This window comes from Hypomesus nipponensis, chromosome 2, assembly GCF_054491055.1.
Source record: "Hypomesus nipponensis isolate SF chromosome 2, ASM5449105v1, whole genome shotgun sequence".
NCBI lineage: Eukaryota > Metazoa > Chordata > Actinopteri > Osmeriformes > Osmeridae > Hypomesus > Hypomesus nipponensis.
In genome coordinates this window covers 10,097,059-10,122,961 of record NC_140362.1, presented here as the reverse complement: position 1 = coordinate 10,122,961, position 25,903 = coordinate 10,097,059, and the positions used below count along the sequence as shown (strand labels likewise).

At 48.9% G+C, this 25,903-nt stretch overlaps 1 protein-coding gene across 6 annotated transcripts; it reads right to left on the bottom strand.

Moving 5' to 3' along the window:
* Nucleotides 1–155: 155 nt before the first annotated feature.
* LOC146300704 (focal adhesion kinase 1-like) lies at nt 156–25,381 on the bottom strand. Of its 6 annotated transcripts, XM_084704659.1 has the most exons (21): nt 25,270–25,381; nt 23,594–23,611; nt 22,864–22,920; nt 21,555–21,584; nt 20,421–20,518; nt 19,690–19,774; nt 18,829–18,929; nt 17,746–17,861; nt 17,501–17,601; nt 17,235–17,324; nt 16,871–17,075; nt 11,911–12,022; nt 7,600–7,692; nt 7,363–7,479; nt 7,069–7,185; nt 5,061–5,123; nt 3,603–3,642; nt 2,785–2,888; nt 867–1,022; nt 603–683; nt 156–399 (listed from the first exon to the last, which is right to left on the bottom strand). In XM_084704659.1, the coding sequence occupies exons 1-21, from the start codon at nt 25,364–25,366 to the stop codon at nt 172–174; spliced, it is 2,109 nt and encodes a 702-aa protein (XP_084560785.1). In that variant the 5' UTR covers nt 25,367–25,381; the 3' UTR covers nt 156–171. The 6 variants fall into 6 exon arrangements, with proteins under 6 accessions (XP_084560785.1, XP_084560815.1, XP_084560824.1 ...); XM_084704689.1 differs by lacking the exons at nt 23,594–23,611; nt 25,270–25,381 and adding an exon at nt 23,011–23,163; XM_084704698.1 differs by lacking the exons at nt 23,594–23,611; nt 25,270–25,381 and adding an exon at nt 23,011–23,163 and having other exon boundaries at nt 21,555–21,575.
* Between the last annotated feature and the right edge of the window lie 522 nt (nt 25,382–25,903).

Below are 25,903 nucleotides of genomic sequence, written 5' to 3'. Positions count from 1 at the left end.
CGTCTTTCCTCCTCCTCCTCCCTCAGCACCAGGCCAGTTGAAGCAGCCCCCCCTCCCTCCCCATCCACAGTCAATCCAGGACCGGCTCTGGGATCCTCGACCAAACCCCTTCCCCCTGGCCCCCTATCCCCCCCGACGGCACCTACACCCCCCCCCCCCCCCCCCCCGGAGCTAGTGCGTGGAGGGGGCGGGCCCCCGGCCCTGTCCCATCATCTTGAGGCGCGCCTGGTCGATGACGTCCAGCAGGTTCTTGGCGTCGACGGCGAGCGCGTGGGCGGCTGTCAGCATCTGCTTCTTGTAGTCCTGCTGCAGCGACGTCATCACGTACTGCTGGGCCAGCTTCATCTTACTGATCAGCTCCGCCAGGTCAGAGTTCAACAACTTCTGGGCCATCTCAATCTGGAGAGCGAGAGAGCGAGAGCGAGAGCGAGAGAGAGAGTGAGTTACAGGCTTTACCGGCGTCCATGTGATGGATTTTGCGTCTACGTCTGTTTTGGACAGGGACAGGAGGGTTTGTGCATCGCAGAGTTGACAGATTGTGGATACTTCAGACCGGCCAAACTCTATTGTGAGCATTGGAGTGTGTGTGTGTTTGTGTTTACCTCTCTGTGAGTGCTGGCGGGAAGCTGGGGGATTGTCTCGTCAACGGTAGCAAGTAACGTCCTGAGAGCCAGACCTACGTCCTGGGAACACACACACACACTCTATTCAACATGATAACCCAGGGGCTGGACAAACGGTGTGATGAAAAAAAGATGTTCCTTTCCAAACAGTATACATTGTTTGAAAATCTATAGCAATGTCCCTGCTGTGTCACATGGTTTCACCGCCTCGCTGCTGACTGGGGCGGCTTGGGAGTCTCTCACCTTCACCATGGGAACATACTCCTCTGGAGGGGCCGGCTGAATCTTACTGGACATCTCGATAACCGCCTTGACCAATCCCGTCACATTCTCGTAGACTTTGTCATTGGAGCGATCCAGGTTGGCTGTTGGGGGCGGGCTGATCTCCTGAGGCTGGAGCTAGACCAATGAGCGGAGAGGTCGGTCAGACAAGAGGAGGAGTCAGATAAGAGGGTTATGGGTTAGGGTAAAAAAATAATATGAAAATCACATGGTAGTTCTCTACTCTCACCAGTAGGGAGAGCTACAGATCAGATAGTGAGTGATGTGGCAGAATCTCTACGGGGGTGATTGAAAACAAACAGCCACAAGGTTGGATTGTATTTTAGGACATCGGCGAGTTAGTTTAAAGGATTTGGTGGTTTGCGTGAGATTACACAACCGAGACAAACGTTGTGGAGACGCAAACACACAAAAGCCATGATCATGAATCACAATGACAGCCTATGTATCTACAGCTTCAGGAAACAGTAGGGTCGACGCAAGATGACAAGGAACATGATTCTATGGACGGCTACAATCTCCTGTGAGGAGCCACGCTCTCGCTGTTCTGATCAATGTTTTCGAGCGAAAAGCTGATAAGTGATAGGGCTACTGAGTGGGAGAACAGACCATGAGGTAAAACACACACAAGCTAGGAGTGTAACACACACACTAACAACGCAGACACACAAGAGTGTGTGACACACACTAACACACAGAGTGAGCTTACCCTCCAGGGCTATAAGGTCAACAACAGAAAGGCAGAGAAGAGGAGGAAGAGCAGGAGCACAAAGGGCAGCCAGAGGAAAAAGGAGGAGAGAAGATTAATGCCACAAGCAATCGCAAACACGCATGCACCAACACCAGGGCAGCTAGGCCGGTCCTGGGATGTAAAACCAACACACACAAACACACAGAGACAGACAGCGGCTGTGTGTGGTAGGAGCAACATGCTAAACCAAGAACAAACTAGCCGTCTGACCAAAGCCAATCTGAGCATGAATCCTACTGCTCTGACCAAGGGGCAAGGAGGCATGTGGCTACAGTAGAGATGCTAGCACATGACGGCTAGTGCAAGGACAAATCGCTAAGCTCAGATCCAGTGACCCCTTATAGAGTCCACTATGGAGTTGGTCACGGTGTAGCAGGAACGTGTGTACTCGACTGTTCTCAGAGAGGGAACCACATTGTAGCTAGTTATCCCCCCCTTTATGGAACAATGCTAACTTTCCACAGGGCTGTTTAAAAGGCAGTGTCATAGAATGGAGAGTTTCCACCGCAGGCCTAACTGGAGGTGTTTTTTACGAGTGTTGAATGAAGGGTGGGACTATCACAGCTGGGACTGCTTTAGCAAACATTGTGTGTGTGTGTGTGTGGGTGTGTGATGAACCCAGATAACTGTTCCCTATAGAGGGAGCCAGACATGTATCCAGCCAGGGTGAAATGCAGTATGTGTCTGAGTTTGATTGAAGATTGCAGTCAGGACCATGGGACTCTCCTGTTGACTTTACCGAGTGACCTAAATCAAGTGCACTCCAATGGCTAATATTACTGCCATGCAATCTAGGCAAGATTTGGTGGTACATGCCATGGAATCAGGTCAAACAGCTAGAGTAATACAGTACAATTATTTATATTCAATAAAATTCTACTAGCAAAGATATGTTAGCTGGTTGCATTTTGTATACGAGTTCCACTGAACACACAGCAAATAGAACACCCATGCAACGCAACTGGACGACATAGCTGCTAAAAACGTTCACTTTAGCCTTGAATATGTGGACAGTTTTAGGTTACAATCCCTTTACAGTTTTAGTAATACAATATCACTTGCTAAGTGTAAATCGTCAAACAGTCAAGGCCGTATAGCAGCAGATGTGTCACTCGTGTGTATGTGTACCTTGACCCCTTCGTTGTAGCTGTCCACAGGGTTGAGGCAGGCCAGACTGCCCAGGTGGCTGGGGGCTCCTGGCCGGGGGGGCTTCTTAGGGGGGGCTGCATGTTCTGGTGGGCCCGGGGATAGACAGTGATGAGCACATACAGTTTGGTTTCGAAATACTCACAAACAACATCAACCAATTGTCTTAAACCGACAGTGAGAATGCATTTGAAGGCAGTTCACAAACAGTTGCCCAAGATGCAAGGATTAAAAAGTATGTTTCTATGTACGTATTTTCAATAAGGTTAGACAAGTTGGATTTCAAAAATGCTACAGTAGTTTAGGAAGCTTTCAAAGCAAAAAAAAAAAAAAAAAACATGTGGGTTGTATCAGCACCCTCCTCATGTCGAGTCCAGTAGGACAGTTTCTCTTCTGATGTTCTGACAGTGTTATAGGTTACAAGTCCAATCTGAATGAATATGTGATTTCCAATCAATCTAGAGACTAACAGCAATTTAACACACAGTTAACAAAATAACTGTGACCGCAGCATTGGAGCTTTGTGTGTTTCCTCAGGTTTAGCATACCTGGGTCCGTTTGATTTCTGCTTATGGGTGGTATTATGGCATACTTTATAAAGCTGGGTAGGCTAATTGAAGTGCAATTCAAGCAAATGACAGAATTTGAAATGGCTGCTATGTGAGCCAAGTTCCGGCCTCCTCAGAGCTTTGTAGTCGAATCCAAAGCTGAACCGCAGTGAAGACGGAACACAATACCAGGGCTGAGGATGTGTAACTAAGCCAAGTGCTATGGGGCGGTCACATGGATGGGGGCATTACCTGGTTTGCCAACAGGCTGGTAGATGTGTTGGTTTCCTGTCTGCACAAACAAACACACACACACACACACACACACACACACACACACACAGGGGATTAAAAATATGCATGAATGCAGCCAAGGGTTCCAACCCTGTTTTCCAAAATGTTCTTGTTTGGTTCAACGTCCCCAGTGCCTTCTGAGTTGTTGTGGTTGTTTCAAACCAACACCCAAAATACTTTGCATGCTTCGAGACACACACACACACACACACGCTGACACACACAGACAGAAAGAGTAACAGAAACAACCACACACACACTTGACGAGACCACAGCAAATTCAAAGGGACGACAAGCAGTGTACAATAACACAGTCGAAAATATCTCCAGTCTGCTCTACATCTCTAGGTCTGCTTTCAAAGCTAAAAAATAAATAATGCCAATGACTAACATCAGCACCCATTTCCATTCCATTTACTCCCAACACCCACGTTGAATTCTCCCAAGGACACTCCAACCTCTCTCTCCAAACATGCTAGCTAAACAGTCTGTTCCTCCCAGCAACATTCTGCCCTGACATAATTACTACACAACTACAGAGAGATATCTAGCTGTGAAGTTGGAGTTTTGCAAATTGACTGGTAAATTTGAGAGGCTGGTGTGACAGTAGCTTTAATGTGGCTGGTGTTGCTAGCATAGGCTGGGCTGGGCCAAAGACAGTCTGAGGGAAAAAAAGAATCATCATGAGCTGGAAACTGAAGTTTGACCTGTCTAATGTAAGTGAGCAGGTATTACCCTATACTGAGAGACTGGCCCAGTGTGAGAGTGTATTCTACTACGCTGAAGAGTTCCAGCCGTGTGAAAGGACCACACCAAACTCTACCCCGCCCCCATTTCCCCTTTCCACATTTATCTTTTCTTTCCCTCATTTATTCCCATTCGTCAAACCCCAGATTATGTGTGTGAATCTGGTGACCTCATAACCCCTTCCCTCCCTGGTCCAGGTCAAATACTGCGCTGGGCCCATTTCCCCCTTGAGAGCTTAGTCAAACACACAGCCCCAACAAACTCCGTGGTCACTCTGGCTAGTCTGTCGCACTGGCAAGGTTACCCAGGACAAACTCTGTGGAAACTACGGCATGTGAGCACCTAAAGGCTGATCAATTGGTGATGTCATCATACCATAGACTTGCCTAGCAGAGTAACCCAACACCTCCCCTGGCAACCATTACCATGTGCCGCCACAACACGCAGTGACATGCGGCTACATTAGACGTAGGGAGAAAAACCGGGGGCTAGGAGATAAGGGGACTTGGAGATGAGGGGACTAGGAGATTACAGGACTAGGAGATGAGGCAACAAGGGGATAATGAGACTAGGAGATGAGAGGACTAGGAGATGAACAGACTAGGAGACGAGGTGACAGGGTGATATTGAGACTAGGAGATGAGGGGGAAAGGAGATGAGGGGACTCACTGTTCCCTGGAGGGCGCAGTCTTCTCTCTCCAGACTCCCTCTGGAGTTCCTTGACTCTGGCTTCTGGAGACAGAGAGAAAAAGAAAGAGGGAGAGAATTAGAGAACTGGGAGACGGTTAGAAAACAGGGAGACAAATGAATGCAGAAGGGACAGTGGTGAAAAGGACAGAGAGAGGACAGAACAAGGGCAGAGCAGTCAAGGTCAGAGAAAAAAGAGGGAGAGGAAAATAATTCATACACCCATACATAAACACCAACCAGTCAATAACACAAGTAGCACCAGTCAAGGAAGTTATTCTTTTACAGAATAAAAACACTTTCATTGGCAAATAATTTTCCCTGACAAACTGTATGATAAGTAACAGGTTGGCAGCACACAGGAAAAAAAAAAACATTACATCTCGAATGAAGTGGAAAGCACCGTAAACAACAAAAATGTAAACCCATACAGTTCATCTATACATCTACACCACGGCCACCATATGGAGGAATCCAGTGTATCCACTAGAATGGGAATTAAGTCCATGTTATAAAACTCCAGGAAGTGTGCATTCAGCCTCTCTGCTTCTCATTAAAGACAACAATGGTAAATTCTGGTCCACACAGTCTCATTCCAGCACTAGCTCCTCTGGCTAACTTATCTCAACTTGCCATCTTCACACCGTTCGTTCTGCGCCTGCATACGTTCTGCGCCAACTATTTGCCATAAAACATCTGCACCCCCCCTGTTCTTCCTTTCCTTTCACACACACAAACACACACACACACACACACACATCTGCCTCCCCTGCTCTCCCCCCTCTGCCCCCTCCACAATAAACCTGTGACCCCCCACACCACCGCCCCCCCCCCAGTCCTGTACCAGTCTTCCGAGGCAGGACTTGAAGACCTGCATCCTCTGAGCTGTTCCTCTCTGCTGCCTGGGTCTGTGTCTGTCTGTCTATCTGTGAGCTGCTAGCAAGGCCATCAACCAGACGGCAGGCTCCGGGCGCTTTGACGCCTCACTTCCTGTCTGAGGAGAGCTTATATCGGTCTTCCCAGCTTACAGAGAGAGAGAGTGTGTGTGAGAGAGAGAGAGAGAGATAGAGGGGGAGTGTGTGTGTGTGAGAGAGAGAGAGAGAGAGAGTGAGAGAGAGAGAGAGAAAAGTGCTGCCAGCTAGCTGTCTATCATTCCGTCTGCCTATCCCTCACTGCCTCCCTCTCTTTCTCTCCTCCCTCTATTCTCCTTCTTTCCCCTCCCTTTCTTTCTCCCCTCCCTCCTTCCCAGTCCATCCTCCTCTTAGGGGAGAAGTGATTATAGGAATCTGGGGTAAAAACACGCACTCAGCCTCCTCAGCTTTCCAGCAAAGATCGTTTGGCTTTCACCAACTGTGGGTCAGAGTGAGTTTACCATACTTCATGGCTCATAGAGAGACACAAACCTATCATTAGCCAGGAATTCACTCTAGCCACACCTGGGTTAGACACACACAGGCACACACACACACACACTATACATGAAAAAAACTGAGGACTTTCTACTATACTTTGTGAAAGAAAAATGGATACAAAAATATTTTTTCTTTCTCTCGGTTCACACACAAATCAAACTCAGACACCGAGCCAAGCTTTTTCCCTCAGAGTAAAAAGCAGAAAAATACGAAAGAATACAAATGAAAATAAATGTTTCACTCTCTCTCCTCTGGGAATCTTTTCGTTCGTAGAAACATAAACACGGCACAGGAAGTGGATTGGGTCTCGCGGAGGAACATCTCAGAGATAATGACACGGTACGACTGAAATAACTGACGGGTGGAAACCGGCTCAGAAAAAACCCCATCATGCACCACATCTGTAAACAATTAACTTCACCCCTTCAGGAATCTCTCTCTAGCTTCTCATGGTGTTAAGACACTGTTTTGTGTCAACACCCGAAACCCAAAGACAATGCTCCAGTGAGTGTGTGAGTGTGTATCCATATCAGGAAGTGTTTTTCCTGCAGCAGGTCTGTGTGTGTGTGTGCTCCTACCAGGAAGCGTTCCTCCTGCTCCAGCCACCTCTGGTCCTCCTCCATCTGCTGCTGCTGCATCATCAGCTGCTCTTCCATCAGGAGAGGAGGCAGGCTCTGGCCCAGGCCCTGCATGTCCTGACACACACACACACACACACGGATACATAGCACACACGTGGATACACACACACGTTGACACACACACACAGACAAATATGCACACACACATGAACACACACACAACGTCAGGGCACCTTTTCCCACACAAAGCAGAGCAATGGATCCAACATCACCAGGCCTTGGCCCTCTTACCTCCATGCCGGGCCCCCAGTGGGTCATGTCCTGGTGGCGGGGGTGGTGGGGGTCCAGGTGGGAGGCCTGGGGGGGGTACATGGAGGGCAAGCCATGGGGGCCTGGGTACCCCGCCATCTGAGAGGAGGGAGGATATCTTAGACTGCCATTCACACTGTTGTATATTATTCACTTGAAACGCTGGTGTGTTAAATCAAGTGCAACCCAAAGTGTGTGTGTGTGTGTGTAGAAGCGTACCTGGTAGTGGTTGTGTTGGCCCTGCCCCATGTGCTGGGGGCTGGGGTAGAAGCCCTCACTGGAGCGGGGGCTGGGGTAGCCCGGTCTGCTTGGCTGTGGGGAAGCAGGGTGGGAGGGGAGGGAGGTGGAGGAGGAAGGAGTGATGGGGGTGGGGGGGGGGGGGCAGGCAGAGGAGAAGGGAGGAGGACAGAAATGTACACGGACACACAAAGAGAGAGAGAAAGACAAGGTTATCGTCAGACACGTTGTATTTCCCGATGTTCCTGGTTAGAGAGGGGTGGGGGTGGAGGGGGTGGAGGTGATCACTCCCAACGGACACACAGACCCCCCCAGATGCTGTTTGTGTGGACAGGGTTAGAGCTGCAGTCTGAGGAGAGATGGGGAAGGAGGGGGCACAGTCAAGGCTGCAGAACAAGCAGGCAGTTAGTTGGACATCCACAGTCCGGTTATGAGGAACCTAAAGGGGCTGGGGTTAGGGTTTGGTGCAGGATGGGGGGGAGGGGGTGGTGATGGGTAAATATCATTAGAAGGGGGTAATGAACTTGCAACACAATGTTCTCACCGACTCTGAATTGAGAGCAGTGGTTTTCCCTGTATGTTAATTTGACCATGGAGGGGGGGGGGGGGGGGGGAGAGGGTGTACCTTACACAGCCTTTCATAGAAGGCCTCCCGGGGCCAGTGCTCCAGAGTAGCGAGGGAGAGAGGAGGGCAGACAGACAGAAAGACAACAGCGGGGTGAGAACAGACATACAGACAGACAGGCTGACAGACAGACAGACAGACAGACAGACAACACAGCGACATGGAGGAGGGGAACACGAGGAACGTGTCTGATGTGTCATGTCTGATGTGGGACAGTGGGAGGATGTTGGCGTGATTGACGTACGGGGTTTGGACAGAGCATTTCAACATGTGTCTTAAGGGGGGGGGGGGGGGGGGTAGAGAGAGAGAAAACAAGAGAACAGAGAAAGACAGAAAAAAAAAGAGAGAGAGGGGAGATGATTGTGTGGTGGTCCCTCCAAACACCAGGGTTCTCATTTATAAAACTATGCGTAGGATTCTTCCTAAAAGTGTACGTACGCCCTAAAGCCTAAAATGGCGTACGCACACAAAAATTCAGATTTATAAAACCGTGCGTACGCACACCTGTACGCAATGTTCCCTTTATAAATCACTGATTACCCACAAGTGTGCGTACGTGAATCAGCATTGTACCCCGCCCATTTTTGGTCAATTCAAAGCACCTCATGAATGCTAATCTAGTATCTCATGACCCTGGCATGCGATTGTTCGGCGACCAAAAAAACAAAAAAGCAAAAAAAAGTTCTCAGACACTGTTAACCTATTGGTGGAGGCCCGAAAACCACATTATTTGGTGGCCGGTGGATCACCAATAAAAAAAACTGTGCAAGTGGTGTCAACTGTGCCAGACCATACCCGGAGTCGAGATACAATTTGAAAAGAAAAGCTTTTTGTTATGAACAGTATCTATTTAAGTCTGGACTGATAACGAGGACGTAGGGTGTAGCGATTGTAACTGTAATTGTGAAACTGTATTTCCAGTTTTTGACATATGAGGATATTTGTACAGTATTAAAGAAATATATTTAGTTATACACTGTGTTCTGCAGTTATCTAAAGGTAGGATATGTGATGTTATCCTGTAGCCTATTCCATGCAGTCGGGGAGTCTCCCCCTCCTGCACTCCCGTAGTGGACAATCTGATGGTGAGGAAGCGCTGAATTTTGATTTAAAATTTGAGTTGGATTGTACAAGGTTTTTATGGAACAATTATGACTCAGTACAAGAGCAAATAACACTGCTGGATGTAATCTTCATGATAATCATGAAATTGAATGAAAAAAAAGTGTGGGGAAAACAAAATATATAAATATTACGAGTAATGTTCTTCCCTCATTCAATTTCTGCAGTCTGACTACAGTACGGTCATCTGCGTCGCCAATTCCAAATGTTTCCAAAATGTGCGTAGGCCTACGGGAGGGTCAGAGTTTGCGTGGGGGACTGCACATTCTCCCGTCAAGTTCGTTTTTTATAAATCACAACCTTTGCGTGGAAAGTGGCGTACACACATTTTCAGCCCGTTTTGTGAGTATGCAAGCTTTATAAATGAGACCCCTGAACTTTCCAACAGAGCAACATCTCCATCTAATGGACTCCCCTGGCTTGTACAGCCACATTCACCGGCGTCACAAAGAGGGTCTAGGCGGGCTAAACCCTCCTCAGACAGGTTACCAACCAAGGCCAGGAGTTTTACAGTACTGTCTTGGCTTTGTACGTTTTTTCCCTCCATCAGGTCATTCACAAGTCCTGAAGATTTCACCAGAGACTGTACCATGACACAGAGTATTTCAAAGTACTTGAGAGTTTGTTTTGACTCGCCATTGCTATTCAATTGGTTTAAATGCACTGGATAAGCAAGAGTCTAGCAGAAATGGTTACGTGTAATATTATCATAGACTCACGCCTCACATCCTTTAATATCAACACACTGAACCAAACAAAGATTGAGGGGAAACTACTCCTGCGAGCCCAAAAAACAGTTGTTCCAAGACGTCTGCTCCAGTCTATATACACTGTCACTCAAAAAGCCTACAATGACACCGTAAGGCCTGGCAGAGGTGTCCCCACTTCCAGAGGGGTCAAGGTGACTGAGCGGAGCAGTGTGAACAGCGTTGAGGTGTGAAGGTGATCTGCATTGCTCAGCTGGGTTGAGGATTAGACAGGCATTCGGGCCAGTCTGCAAATAGTGACAATGTGAGGTCTGGTTTAGCATGCAAACCAACGCGCCATGTGTACACTGAGCCGACAGTCCGTGGTCGTGTATGCGTTTTAGTTTAGTAACATGGTCCGCACACACACACACACACACACAAAGGTGACCAACCCTCTGGTTAAAACACAGGTTAGTGAGGTTAAACTCTTAGTAGTTTAGAGCTGGTCTATAGATTAAAACCGTGTGGTGGTTTTAGTTTAGAGCCGTTGCGGGTTGAGACTCTCCTGTCACACCTGCCTGTAGGATTGTGCTGGGGGGTCTTCCCAGCTGCTGCTGACCGTACAGTGGGGGGTGGGGGGGGGGTATGGGGGTGGCGGGGGGCCCGCGGCGGGGGTCTACCCCAGCGGGGGTGCGGGGCGGCGGGGGGGGGCAGCAGGGGGCAGGGGTAGCGGTGCAGGGGGGCGCTGCAGCAGAGGGAGAGCTGGGAGGTGAAGCGCTGGGATAGGGGGGGCGGGGCCGACGACAGGCACTCCAGGCTGAAGCTGGGCTGCAAGGGGGGCTGGCGGGGGGGCTGACAGGGAAGACGGACAGAGAGAGAGAGAGAGACAGGGAGAGAGACAGGGAGAGAGAGAGACAGGGAGACAGAGAGAAAGAAAGAGACAGACAGACAGAGAGAGTGAAGAGAGACAGAGTGAAGAGAGACAGGGATGAGATAAACAGAGCAGAATAGGGAGAGAGACGCTAGCTAGCTGAGCAGTGGATCAACATCAACAAATAACAACGCAGACACACAGAAGCATGGAGTTCAGAAGAAGCCAGAAGCAGGCAAGTGATGATGTGTGTGTGCTTCTGAACAGGTGTGTGTGTGTGTGCGCACATTAGAGGGCAGGGCCAACAAGCTAAACATAACAAATCTACCAGGAACGACGTCATGTTTAAGAAACTAAAAGAAGTCTACGCACTCGTCAACATTTACAGAAGGTGGAGAACAGAAGGGTGTGTAGTTACCAGATAAGAAACTGATCCTGAACACAACAGAATATTACTATACATGGGACCCACATGGATATCTACGTTATAAATGATTGACAAGCACAAACCAGATCTGACGTGCTGACATTAGATGCAGGGTAAACGTAGATACAGAGAAAACAACCTGAGATGGTGTAAAGCCGCCGCAATACACACTCACCCTGACTGGATCCCCGGCTCAAATGGATATGCATTATTCACATTGTGGTGGAGGACATTGCATTGACAAACATTTGATTTTGCATTTGTTTTTTTTACAAACAACAATGCAATCTTGTTTTCATAGGGAGGTCAGAGTGGTCAGACAAACAGCCAGACAAACAGGTGTCCAGGCTGACAAGTGGCCCCTCTTTACAGCCTGCCAACACCCACCACCCCCCCCCCCCCGACACCCTGCTGAGACCGGGCTCCCGCCACAACAGGACCACCCCCCCACCCCTAGGAGACTGGGCAGGGGGTAGGACACTAGACAGGGGATGAGGGTGCAGGGACTAGGCAAGTAGGGACTTTGGACCGGGGAGGGGTGCTGAGGGGGGGGACTTACTTTGGGCGGTGCCTCGTCGGACCCCCCGGAGTCCCAAGACACGGTCACCTGCCTCCTCATCTCCATCCTGGCCCTCTCCTTCTGCTGGACCTTCTCCTCCTCAAGGATTGTACTGTGAACACACACACGGATAGAGCTTTCAACACACACACATCCAAGTAAATATATCAGACATGTTCAAGCATTCAAACCACGACAGGGTGTGATCACAATTATATCAGGTGCAACATATAACGAGTAGCTCCCACCTCACAATGTGATTGGCTGATCGCAATGATATAATGCTGGCTTGCTAACTAGCAACAAGACAATATAAGGTAAATACCTTGTTTTTTTCAGTACAGATACAGGGAATATGATATTCATGTTAATGAATAAACAACTTCACTGATAATGCAAATGAGCAGTAATATCCCAAGTAAAAAAAAAACAAACAGTTGTCTAAGACAGGTCAGTGAAAAACGAGTTCCCACAGAGCTGTAGGTGGCAGGGTCACCTACAGCTACATGGGTAGCTGTCCGGGGGTAATCCCAAACCCATTTACACAGCCTGTGGGAATGTTCCGGCTTCATAGCACCTCGCAGTTCCGTGCCAAAGGTTATGGTCACGGAATGGGGGGTCGTTGTTGTACAAGCGTGAAGCCAGCAGCAGAGGTAGCAGAGGCAGCAGAGGCACGCTAGCATTGCCGCTGACGTCATACCTCTGGTGACTGTCTCTGTAGCAGAGGGTGGGTGGAAGCGGTTGGAACTGTCCTCTTCACTCACCTAGATACCTGACAGCACTGCATGCAAAGCCACCGTACAGCAGAATACTGGATCACGTGTCCACGTTCACACACACTATACTAAAATGACTGGCTCAAATTAGCCATATCCCCCAACCCTGAGGTACAGTAACACACACACACACACACACGTGCCACAGCGGGTCAGTAACAGGAAATAAAGAGTTAGATAGTGGTTCCTGTACATCAGGATCTGCTAGATAGATTTTCCCCAGCTCTGTCAGGGAGGGAGGCAAAGGACAAGGACCCTGAAGAAAGCTGCTCACACATATGAAACTGCTTCCTCCGAGCCTGCTACAACCATTAGAGAAGCAAGAGATTTTTTAAAGCTCGCTATTAGGCCAGGGCTCAGCCCTCAGGGTATAAAATGCTGGAGAACGTTCCTTAACAAGCGATTAAAGATAATTAAAATGCTGTTTTACATCACGGATGCCAATGTTACAAACAGAATGGACGTTTGCTAAGGTACGCAATGCCAGAAAAAAGGCTTATCTGAACAGAAAGCATTCCCCGCTCCACTGTAAACAGTACATACCTCAGGTTATGGTGTGGGAGAATTCTAGTGGACTAATTCCAAACTAAACAGGCTGAGGAGAAAGATGGACGGGCAGGGTTCCAAACGGAGCAGACACGCAGCGTGCCCTGAACCTCAACAGGTCCAGTCTTCCTTCGTCTCCTTCTTCTACTTTTCTCCCACTTCATCCCCCCCTCCCACACTCTTTCTCCTCTCTGCTTTACATTCTCTCCCTCTCCCTTTCTCTCTCTCTCTCTCTCTCTCCCTCTCCGTGGGTGGGTGGGGGGGGGTTATTTGTAGCCACAGCTTTAGTGTTATGCCTCTAGGGGGGTGGGGGGGGGGGGACAACAGCAGAGTAGGGGGGAACAACAACATACCGTCAACATGCTGGCCGGCCACCTGTCCTGTCACTTGTGGTGACAACACGCTCACACACACAACCTGACCACGCACACAATCTGATCGCTATTTAAACACAGTCCTATTTCCCCCTCCTCAAATGCAAAAGCGACTAACAGGGCCCGCACACGCGCCCACATTGTTCCGCGGCTCCACCAGCTGCCTAAAGACACATTGGACTACAACGTTGATTACGGTCGGAGACTTTTAAATTGTGAACTTAACTGTTACCTTGACGCTCGAGGTCCGAGTCCGTCCGAGTTTACAGCTGATGCTGGCACACTAAGTCCATGTACGGCCAGTCACAGAGTCAGAGTCAGCCTGGGTCGCCCACATGCACGTTTGCAGTACGGGTACAGTCCCAGCAACCCCGTATCCCAGCAGCCCCGGGTCCCAGGAAGCAGTGAGTCAGCAGCGAGACTCTGAAGAGTCTTGGGACACGACTGCAAGGGAGTCTTGATGCCAGTTGAGAGTGGTGGCGGTGGGAAGTGCCCTCAGTACTAGCCCTGGGAAGGACTAATCCTTTCTCCCTCTCCCCCTCTGGTCTCTCTAGCTGCCTCCTCCCTGCTCTAACAAGCTGGAGGTGCTGGCAGCTGTTTGCTGCTGTGTAAACACACGAGCAGCACATGAGACTAGCCACTCCAGAGACGCAGCTGCAGGCAGGGGAGGCTGGAGACTGGAGAGAGAGGCACTATGGTAGGTGAGTATAGGGGCTGGGAGAAGCAGTATGCTAGGTGCGTCTAGAGGCTGGGAGAGACCATATTCTTGGGGAGGCCAGGAGAGGCAGTATTCTAGGGTAGGCTAGAAGTAATAGACTGGACGAGGCAGTATGATAGCTGAGGCTAGAGGCTGTAGACTGGACGAGGCAGTATGATAGCTGAGGCTAGAGGCTGTAGACTGGGAGAGGCAGTATAATAGGTGAGGCTAGAGGCTGTAGACCGGGAGAGGATGTAGACTGCAAGATATATAGTAGGCTAGGAGAAGCCAAAGGAAGATTCTTCAAGTCCAGGCCCAGCCAGCTTCCAACCCTAACTTAGTCACTTTCCTCAATGATGGAGGTTTCCATTAAAAAATGATTTCACAATATTGGCTTATTGATGACTCCAAATGATGACACAATTGTTAGCATTAACCTATTTGCCACAACGTAACAGTAGGAAAGACATCAAAGTCAATCTCCTTTACTGCCTTTTGTAAATCCAAATAGATCCGGCCTCGCTTATCAGTCTCTGAATCAGGGCTTTAGAGTCGCAGGAGAGTGAGATAATCCTGGGAGGATGAACGTGCTGCACTCAACACACCCTAAACGTCTTAAACAGGACATTTGGAAGAGCACAACTTTATTAGTACTTTACTGGACTGCACTGTTGGATCATATAAACAAATCCCTGCATGCAAGCATGCACACACACACACACACACACACACACACACTTCCCCAGCAGCCTTACTCCTAATTGACATGATTATGATTTAAAACCACGCTGAACAGCGTTGACATAAGGTGCCATATAGGGCAGTCTTTGGCTATTTAAAGAGGTCTCAGTCTAAATATTGACCTGGTCTCCTAGACACAGGCCTGCTACCGTGGAGACCAGGAGAGCGGAGGAGGAGGAGGAAAACTGAAGGTGTGAGTCATGCTGGGGTTTCAGTGTGACGAAACCACAACCTCTTACATGCACTTACTTTCCTGCCTCTTTATGTATGTGTATAGGTGTGTGTGTGTCACATTTTACCAGGAAAAATAGCAGGCCTCATCTGGTTTCTCACCACAAGGACTATATTTCCTACACAGCTGTGCTACACAAACTTGCCCACGGAGGAGAAATGTCTCCAGTAAGAACTAGAAATCTGGCAAAGAAATAGCTTACTCAAATATTTTAATAAGTGGTTGGAAAAAGTCACCCAAAACAATATAAATACACCTTTTTAGCACGTGGGAAGCCCTGAAACTAGTGTAGTGTGTGGAGAGGGGAGGGGGGTTTAACAACTCCATCTACCTGGCCAGTTAGCGTCAATGAGAAGGACAGGCCTGGTCCCGTCTAGTCAGCTAGCTCCCTCGTCCACAGACACCGCCACTGCAAATGCTGGGAAACTTCCAGCGTTGCCTCACCGCAACATGGGCTTGATGTGACCTGAATGTGTGTGTGAGTGTTTCAGATGAGCACACTTTTGATGAGCAAAGATAGGGTGTGGCTCATATGGCGTCTTCCCGCTAAGTAACCATGCCGACAACAAGGTTGTGTCAGACAGGAAGTGGGTTGGTGTCCTCAACTCGGGTCAGTGGTTCAGTAAAAATAATCAAAGATATTTGTTATGCGCCTTTCTTGAACTCGCGCTAAAGGTACAGCCATCTACAGAACCCACTATCAGTCTGTAAATTTCTTCTACAGCAGACCTGGGCATTTTAGGAGCTGTCCCAGTCTGGCCCGCGTTTACGTATGTGCGCTTACGCAGCTACACCGACAGGAGACACTGAGTCAGCTGTTGGATAGCCCTCAAAAATGTCATCTCACGGTAAAATACAAAGCTTGATACAGAATGTGTTTTTAACAAGACATGGACTTCTAAGTACATCTATTTACTGAAGTCAAAGATGTGTGCTTAGTTTGTGGAGAACAGGTCGCTGTGTTGAAGGATTTCATTTTGAATCGGCACTACGGGACTGTCGTTCGCATATATACCCCAGACATTCAACCAGACTTCAATGCACTTGTTCAAGCACCAAAACAGACTGGATTTTTCTCACTGAGTAAGAACAACTGAACTGGAAAACATAAAAATAACTTATTGCTTTTCTACAAAGTGAATCAATTGCTGGTCTATCTTATGCATTTTTGTGAAGGATTAAAGGTATGTTAAAAACTATTTAAATGTAATTTACAGTTTTTTATAAAGTAATACAATTAATATTGAGCAGAATTAAGTTCAGCCCATTGGTTAGGCCCACCACAACGGTCCCAATTTCTCATGTGGCCCTTCGGGAAAATGAAATTGACCACCCCTGCTCTACAGTCACAAGAGTGGCTAGCTTTGTCACAGCGCCACCTTGTGGTGATGGAATATATTTTAGATTAAATAAAGTATATATGATACTTTCCTGCTCTAAATTATTATTTATCAAATATACATGTTCCGGGTGTAGTACTGCAACACCTCTCCTGAATAATACTGTAGCATCATCTATGTGGAATTCAAACTCAACTCTGTTTCAGATCCAGGTTTTTTTAAAGAGGGTGTGCTGACGTCAAGGCCGGACTGACCTGAGCTGAACCTTGAGCTCGGTGAAGCGGGGTCTCTTGCTGGGGTCGTATGACCAGCACTTGGTCATGAGGCTGTACAGGGTGGGCGGGCACTGGTGGGGCATGGCCAGACGCTCGCCGTTCTCGATCCGACCAATCACGTCGTTGTTCTTCACGCCCTGGAAGGGTTTGATGCCGTACATGAGGATCTCCCACATGCATACCCCTGAAAGTAAACGAGGGGTGGGGTTAGGACACGGCAAACACACACGGAGACACACACAGTCCAGCGGACCCATGTACTTCAGGGAAATTGGCTTTGAAACGATTGTCCCTCCTAACTCTTTGAGTGAAGAATTTGGAATGATGAGTTCCCTTGACTCACCGAACATCCACACGTCGCTGGCTGAGGTGAAGCGTCTGAAGTTGATCGACTCTGGAGCCATCCACTTGATTGGTAATTTCCCTTTGGAAGCTGAGAGGACACCAAAAACACAACAACTGTAACCGATATGTACATGCCAGCAGAGCCTTTTCAATATTCAATGACAATATAAATCTATATAAATAAAATACAATAAATTGCAATGTATATTTTTAATATAAATGTTGGACCGCTGACTGGAGAGTGATAGTGCTTGTGTACAGTACCTTTGTAGTAGGAGCTGTCCTCCATGTATCTGGACAGGCCAAAGTCTCCCAGCTTCACACAGTCTACGGAGGACACCAGCACATTCCTGGCTGCTATGTCTCTGCAGGACAGTACACCAGGTTACTCCCATCGCAAAAATAAACAACATTTAACGCCACCCTCCTTCCCCCGCCGTTTGATCCTGAACCTGACTCCGGGGTCAGCTGACCTACTTGCTTGACAGACGGAGGTGGTCACACGCTACCTGTGTACGAAGCGCTTGCTCTCCAGGTATGCGAGCGCCGTGCTCAGCTGGTAGGCGTACAGGATGAGGGAGGCCAGATCCAGGTTGTACTTCCTCACCTGCAGGAAGGACCTCAGCTGGGGGAGCACACAGGAACCAGGAGATCAGCACCATGGGGGAGGGCGGCTACTTTAGGGACGGACTGATTTTCACAGATGGTGTCGCTCGTTGCTATTGGCTTTCGTGTCCTCTCTCGCCTGGCCTCTCTACGGGGTTACACTTTTGAGTCGTCTGACTTGTACATGCTACCGACCGTCTCTCAGAAATGTCGCTGGTGGCAGCTGCGCCGTGGACAAGCTAGCAATTTTGATGAAGCGTGTGGGTGGTATTTATACTGAGAGGTGAGTTGAACTAGTTCAACTAAGCTACACTTTCTGAATGTATGTTCCTACAACCTCAGTTCCCTCCTGCCATGTTGTGAGTACCAAGGCTGTTTAACAAAATAATCTTCTGCAATGAGGATGAAGTACATCTGTTTACCACTAGATGGAGCCTGTTCATTGCCTAAAAGAGGTGGAATACATTTAGTATGTTTTTAAGATACTGAGCTGGGCTGGGCTACAGGAGGGGCCAGGGCTAGGCTGGGCTATTGGAGTGGCCTGGGCACGCTGGGCTAGGCTGGGCTATTGGAGCGGCCTGGGCAGGCTGGGCAGGCTGGGCTAGGCTGGGCTATTGGAGGGGCCTGGGCTGGCTGGGCTATTGGAGGGGCTAGGGTTAGGCTAGGCTGGGCTATTGGAGGGGCCAGGGTTAGGCTAGGCTGGGCTGTTGGAGGGGCCAGGGTTAGGCTAGGCTGGGCTATTGGAAGGGACAGGGCTGGGCTAGGCTGGGCTAATGGACGGGCCAGGGTTAGGCTAGGCTGGGCTATTGGAGGGGCCAGGGCTGGGCTAGGCTGGGCTATTGGAGGGGCCAGGGCTGGGCTAGGCTGGGCTATTGGAGGGGCCAGGGCTGGGCTAGGCTGGGCTATTGGAGGGGCCAGGGCTGGGCTAGGCTGGGCTATTGGAGGGGCCAGGGTTAGGCTAGGCTGGGCTAGTTTGGTGTACGTACCTCTCCCACGGTGCACAGCTCCATGATGATCCACACAGGGTTTTCTGTTATCACGCCAATGAGCTTCACAATGTGGGGATGGTCAAACTGACGCATTGTCACTGAGGGAGGGAGGAAGGTGGGGGAGGATCAGAGTTAGAACAGCAGCCAGTCTAATCCTTCATTTCAGAAGATTTTGTGTGTGTACGTAAAGCGTGTTTGCTCCTAGGCGACAACTCTTCAACCTAAACAAACCCCCACACAATCACATGACAACCCCTCCCCCCCACCCCACACACACTCTGACCCCCCCCCCCCCCCCCCCTCACCCCACAGCTGTCTATCTGCTACAGAGGCACTGGGGCAAACACACACAGACCCCATGGTGAGCAGGGGCTTTTCAAACTGAGTGAGTATCCATGTGGCGTGTGTGTGTGTGTATTTGTCACTAGGGAAATCATTTTCTTTGCACTAAAGCAAACACAGTCTCAACCCTCCGTCCTCGGCACCGCACAGAGGCTGAGTTTCCCCTTCTCTACAGGGAGAAGGGGGGGGGGGGCTCAGTCCCTCCTTGTCTGGGTATTTCACCAAGTTTTGAAGGGCGTCTCTCCTCCCTCTCCCAGCCAAGGCTGAGGAAGAGCACAGGCCCCCACCCCCCAACCCACACATCCGATTCCTAAAAAGGCAGAACTATCCCAGCTTCCCCTCATAGCTTGCGCGCTCCACGGAATACAAGGCCTCAGTTGGGAGGAAGGTGAGGTGCGCCTGGCTAGTGGGACTGCTACCCTTGCTACGGTTGACCTCCAGACGAGGCGCGGAGGGGGTGCCTGCACCCGGGGCTGACCTGAGGTGGCTGAGGCTGGGACAGGTGCGGGGACTTACGGGCCTCCTGCAGGAACTTCTCTCGGACGCTGTCGGAGGTGGAGTTCTTGCATGTCTTGACGGCCACGGACAGAGCCGGGTTCTCCTGCGCAGAGACACGGACGACGTTAGTGATGACTGTACACATGCTGTAGTACTGTTTATACTGTAGAACTGTGTGTGTATATATACTCCAGCGATGTGTGTGTGTGTGTGTGTCTGTATAAATAAATGGTCACGGTTTGATACAACAGGTAAAAAGCTACAAAACCCAAACTTAAAAAGGGCTGACATTATCCATTTGGGACTTTGGAGATATTTGATCTTAAGTCCGATGAGTGCCTCTGTTTTACATTTTGAGCATCAATCGAGATGGCTTGTCACAAGCATTTTTCAAAATCTTGGCACAAAAATACGGACAGATGGACAATTGTGCCACTTTTTCGCTTATTTAATCTGATCTAACTCATAATCAGTGTTCATAAAGTAGAAAAGCCTTTGACCCGCACAGATGTATTCTTTGTCTGACTGCGTGCACAATGATACATGTACTGTTACACCCATAATATGTACACATACTATAGTACACCAGCTTACTTTGAAAACACCTTCTTCTTAACCGGTAGGGATATGAACACAGTTTACTAGTGCATTCATTCAGCTGTTACACAAGTACACATACTACCTCAGTCACCATATCCAGACAGCAGGTATCAAGTCGGAATGGACTGTGTGTGTGTGTAAGACAGTACCGGGCTCATGTAAACTCCCTGGTGAACATCTCCAAACTGTCCCTCTCCGATGCAGCGTCCCAGCTCGATACGGTCCCTCTGAATCTCATAGTCCCGGGCTGTGGACACACACACACACACTGCCTGAGTTACGTACAAGGACATTACATCTTACACTCACACACCCAAGCAGATGGCAGGAGTGTGTAACACTGCCTCCAAAGACCTTGACATTTGGAATACAATGGCTGCATTGTATTGGATGGTACAACAGCACAGACATTTGACAGTCCATTCATGACTGAGAGCAGTATGATGTTCTTCAACAGTACAAGAATGGAAGCATATTCACTTGCTGTGTTTACACCTCTATGGCAGGTGTGCCCAAAACTGTTCCTTGTGTGCAATTATTCTTTAGGTTTTTACTCCAGACGTAATATGCAGCACTTCATTGTAATATTTAGCTGGTGGATAAACTGATTCAGGTTGGGTGTAACTGGGATTAAAGTGTAAAACTACAAATTGGTATTGTCCAGGAACAGGGTTGTGCAACCCTTCCGTATGACATCCTAATGGCCAGATCAGATCCCTTTTAAGCAAAATGATTGTTCCACAAAAGGTTCGGGCTCCAAGAGTCACATCCACCACATCCTCCTCCGTAAAGGATCAAACATGCAGTCAATGGCTGAATGGATAGAAAGGATCTGGAAACAGCAGCATGATACCACACAAAAACGAAATCGCCATGCAGTGGTTCGTCGGATAATACCCCGTGTTTTTCCATTTGAGTGCAAAAATTGTGATAGAGGTCTCGCAAATTTCGCATTTCAAACGTCACATCAAGAACTGGAGAGCCAGAGAGTGGTGGTCCAGTAGATCTGTCTTGTTGTAACCCGGTGATTATAACTGGACTCATGGGCACCTTAGGGCTAGTACCCTTTCAGGTTAAAAGGGACAGTGTCTCTGCATCTATATAATATATCAAATTAAACATTTGAATGCAGAAAGGGGATAAATCAATCAATCAAATCAATATACAACACATATCTAAGCAGGCAAAAGCAATACAAAGTCATCACAAAAACCACTGTCACAAAAACCACTGTCACAAAGTCACGACACGACCAAGGGGGCAGTCCAGAACAGCAGCATTACCTTCCTCTAGTCCATAGTACCCTGTGAGGCCGTTAGTGCCAGGAGAAACAGAGAGCTCGCTTTTAGAAACATCACAGCATTGATCAACACAAACACACACACACAGGTCTGGGAGGCACAGAAACACACGACCTACACACTAGATCAACCCACAAGGGGTTTATAACAACGTTATTCACAATGCAATCAAAAAGTATATTCTTTTATTTTCTTATCTGCTTTTTTTTGGTGTGAAGCTGAGGGTATTACTTAGCATGGCATCCGTCTGTAGCATTTAACGTCATACAGTCTCCTCCACCTGCCCACGTTCTTCTGCTACAGTCTATAAACCGACAGCTCCATAAACCAGAGGGCCAAGCTAAAGTGCTCCGCTGGCAGGGAGAAGGGGACCTGCGTTCCACGGAACAGACGTTCCAAGTCGAATAAAAAAAAAAACCAACACAGAGATTTATAACGCTCCTGGAACACGGCCTCTGCAGCTGCTCCTTGGCTGCTGACGTGTGTTCCGTACGCTCGGGCTCTGCGAGGAAAGTCTTTTGTTTACAAACTGCTCCCAGCCTGCTGTGATAACTTAACAGCGCACGTTGAACTCGGTCGTTCCATGACCGTATATAGACGCGACCGCGGAGAGGGGGCGGGGGGGTGCAGGTTTAAAGGTTTGAGGTAAAAACCCCTCAAGGCCCCCGAAGCGGTTTACGGCCGTCCGAGGCGGGCAAGGCAGGCGGGCATGGCGATGGTATGGGAGCTGCGTGGAAAGCTAGCTTTGGAGCGCTAATGCCAGCAGAGGTAGCAGCGATGGCGGCTGACAGTCACACTCATGCCATGTCTATTCTACTAATAGACGCCTGCTGGTCTGGTGACAGCTCTGAGACTCGTCTCATATGAATACATGTGACTGTGGATGGGAGACAGAATTAGCCAGAATTGTCTATACACACACAGGGTTGTATTTCCAGACGGCACACATGCTCCATGTAAACAATTTGAAACAAAGTCTGTCTTAAAGATACCATGGCGTTGAACAGCGAGCTGGAAATCGGTGTCATGTTTATTCAACTGCTGAACCCCTTGTTAACATTGCTGGTTCTAGTCTAGGCGTAGAGAGGGTGGAGACACAGCCACAGCAAGAACTAATCATGTGGGGCATGATGGATCTAAACTGGGTCGAAGTTGTGCGCGTACACACACGCACAGGCCTGTCTAGTTTAGAGAACATCTGGTTTGCTAAAACAGTGAGGTCTGGAGCTGGCAGCTGGCAGCCCCCCCTCTCTGTCTCTGACACACACACACACACACACTTGCTACTCACTGGAGGGCATGGTGTAGGTGTCCTCCTCATCTATGATCTCAGCATAATCATCCGTCTCTGCGAGGAAAAACATGCAGAACCAACTGTTAGATAGCACAGGAAACACACACACACTGACAAAACAACCTCCCCATAGTCAACACCTACCATGTAGAGGAGTACCTACTACAGAAGTCAAACGAGTTTGCTGCAATCCTATCCACACTATCCACTGCACCCTGACACAGCGTGTGCTCGTCTCTAGACCTGGTCAGCACAGTGGCTGGCCATGTGCTCAGCAGCCTGGGCCGCCCAATAAGAAGCAGTCAACACAGCTGTGGTATTTGAGTCTAGTGGGAGGGACGGAGGGATTGCTTTTCTCTTTTTTTTTTCCTTCCACAGAAACATCTTCGGGGAAAACAGATTGAGTCATGGGTAGCTCCACAGCCCACTGTGTCTGTCCCGACGGCCAGTGTGTATGTGTCTATGTGCGTGCGTCTGTTTCTTATGCGTGTGACCCAGAGGAACGTACGCTGCTGATAACATTCACAAGGTAGCTAGCTACTAGTGTCTAAAATCTGTGGAATGTTTTTGTAATGTGCTATCATTTCCCTGAGGAAGTGGGGATGATGGTGGTGGTGGTGGGGGGGGGGGGGGCGCACATGGGGTTAGAGATAATATGCCCAGTCTTCTAACTGTCTCACACAGTTTAGTGTTAGTAGAAAGACAGTGAGGAAAAAATTGACTTTACCGTCCCCACTAGTGTGACCTTCAGATCCAGCAAGCATGCAGGGGACACAGAGAGAGAGACAGAGAGATAGGTGTGCGGGTGGGTGGGATGGGGGGGGGGGGAGAGAAGAGAGACATGGAGGTTAGTTTCAGGAATTTTCTGGATGAGGAAAGAAATGTTGGTTTATTTATTAGAACATGCGGTAAAGTGAAGCGTTGACATATAGGAGGACTCAGTCACATGTCGATCTTAAACCAAAGCAACTACTCAGTGTTTTATTGAAGTCATGCTGTTTCAACTGTTTATTCATCACATATATTGTCCATGCTGCTGTATCTCTCAATGTATCCCACATACACACACACACACACACACACACATCAACACACCCAACATTGCATATCTGGATTCATTCTCATCAACACACAGCACTATCCCTGTCCAAACAGAAAGACAGACACACACACACTTAACAAGGTCCCACTCACTGGGTCTGTGTGTGAGTAGCAGAGGAAACAGAATGGAGGACAGAAGGAGAGGAAATTAAATGAGAGGAGGGGTAGAGGAGAGGGGGGTAGGGTAGGGGAAAGGAAAGAAAAGAAAAGAAGAAGAGCAGAGAGGGGGGTTAAGAAGAGGAGAGGATGGGAGAGGAATGGAGAGCTGAGGATGTTAAGAGGAGGAGGGAGGAGGGGAGAGAGAGAGAGAGAAGAGAAAAAGGGGTAGAGGAGGGGGGGGAAGAACAGGGGAGAGATGAGGGCAGAAGAAAGGGGAGGAGGGGAGAGGAGACAGGAGGAGAGGACACAAGATGAGTGGACGGAAGACGAGGAGTAAACGGCAGAAGGGTTTGCCGACTGTTTGTGCCGAGGAGGGGGTTCTGACAAAAACAGCCGGACACTCCCACTTCCTCCAGAGTGGCATCTGGGTGAAACGAGGGGCTCCTCAGCCCTCAGACAAGGGTCTCTTTATGAGTGGCAACCCCACAAGACACACACACACACACACTCCAAAGGCACTGTCCATATGTACAGAGGCCTGTGTGTCCCCTAAATGAAGTCTTCTCCTCTCTTCACTCTTTCCTCCTCGCTTTCTCTATCGACCCTTCTATATGGCTGTCAGACCAGGCTTATTCACATTCTGCTGGAGTGAGGACAGGATGCTGGCAGTAGGGCAACATGGCATTTAAAATGGGACACACACAAGCTCTCACACACACACACACAGGAAAGGGAGGAGGAGTGCGACTAGCGCAGTGTGGACTGCGTAACAGGGTAGTGAAAGTCTGTGGCTGACAACAAGGGAATGTTCATCTCATTCACGTCCACATCTGACTGACTGGTGCATTAAGTTGTCCTTATCAGACCAGAACAGTGCACAGATGGTTCTGGAATGTTTCTCATCTTTACCCTACTGATTTCTTCCTAACCAATCAGGGGCTTCCACAGGCATACCCTCGACACTTGTCTCATGAATTAATAACCAAAAAGTGCACTTCCAGTAATATAGGCTATTATTCAGAGATTTTCCACGAGCCAACTACTTCTTTATCGGTCTGGTTTGTTATGAAATCACACATCCAACTGACATCAACGTGTGTGAGCGTGTGTGTTTGTGAGAGAGACAGTGGGAGAGGAGAGAGACAGACAGAAAAAGAGACAAATAGGGAGAGTATGTGTGTGTGTGCGTGCGGCTGGGTTTACCTGAGACACACACCGCCCTGGTGCGGACCCCGTCAAGCCTCTTCTCGTGGTTGGAGACCCTGTGGGGGAAAGGCTGGAGGATCTGAATGCTGTACATTGTCCACAGCAGGATACGGCCTTCTGACAACACACACTCTCATACCCACACACTCACGCTCTCTCACAGGGAGACACTGACTGACCCTGCCCTTTCCACACTGGCTTCTACTGTAGCACAGTACTACCGACTTGAACGGGCCCTTTGATTGGCCAGGCATGTTGAGTGGGGAGGCTGCATGTTTTCCTTATTGGCTTATCAAAAAGGAAGTGGTCAGTAGGGGGGGCGGGCCATGGGACTGAGGATCATATAGATTTGACGGCACACTGGTACATTCCTCATGAGAGAGTCAAATAGTGGAAAGGAGAGGGGAGTAGAGTACAGTATAGTAGAGCAGGGGAGAGGGGACTGAAAAAGTAGAGGAGACAAGAGGAGAGGAAAAAAAGAGGAGAGAGGGAAAGATAGGAGAGGAAGAGAGTTCTGCTGTCCGCCAACTAGTGATCAAACACAAACTGAAACCTGAACTCGGCAGCTGGGGGAGATGTCTTCCAGATGTAGGATGGAAATGGAGAGAGAGAAAAGGGAGGAGGGGAGAAA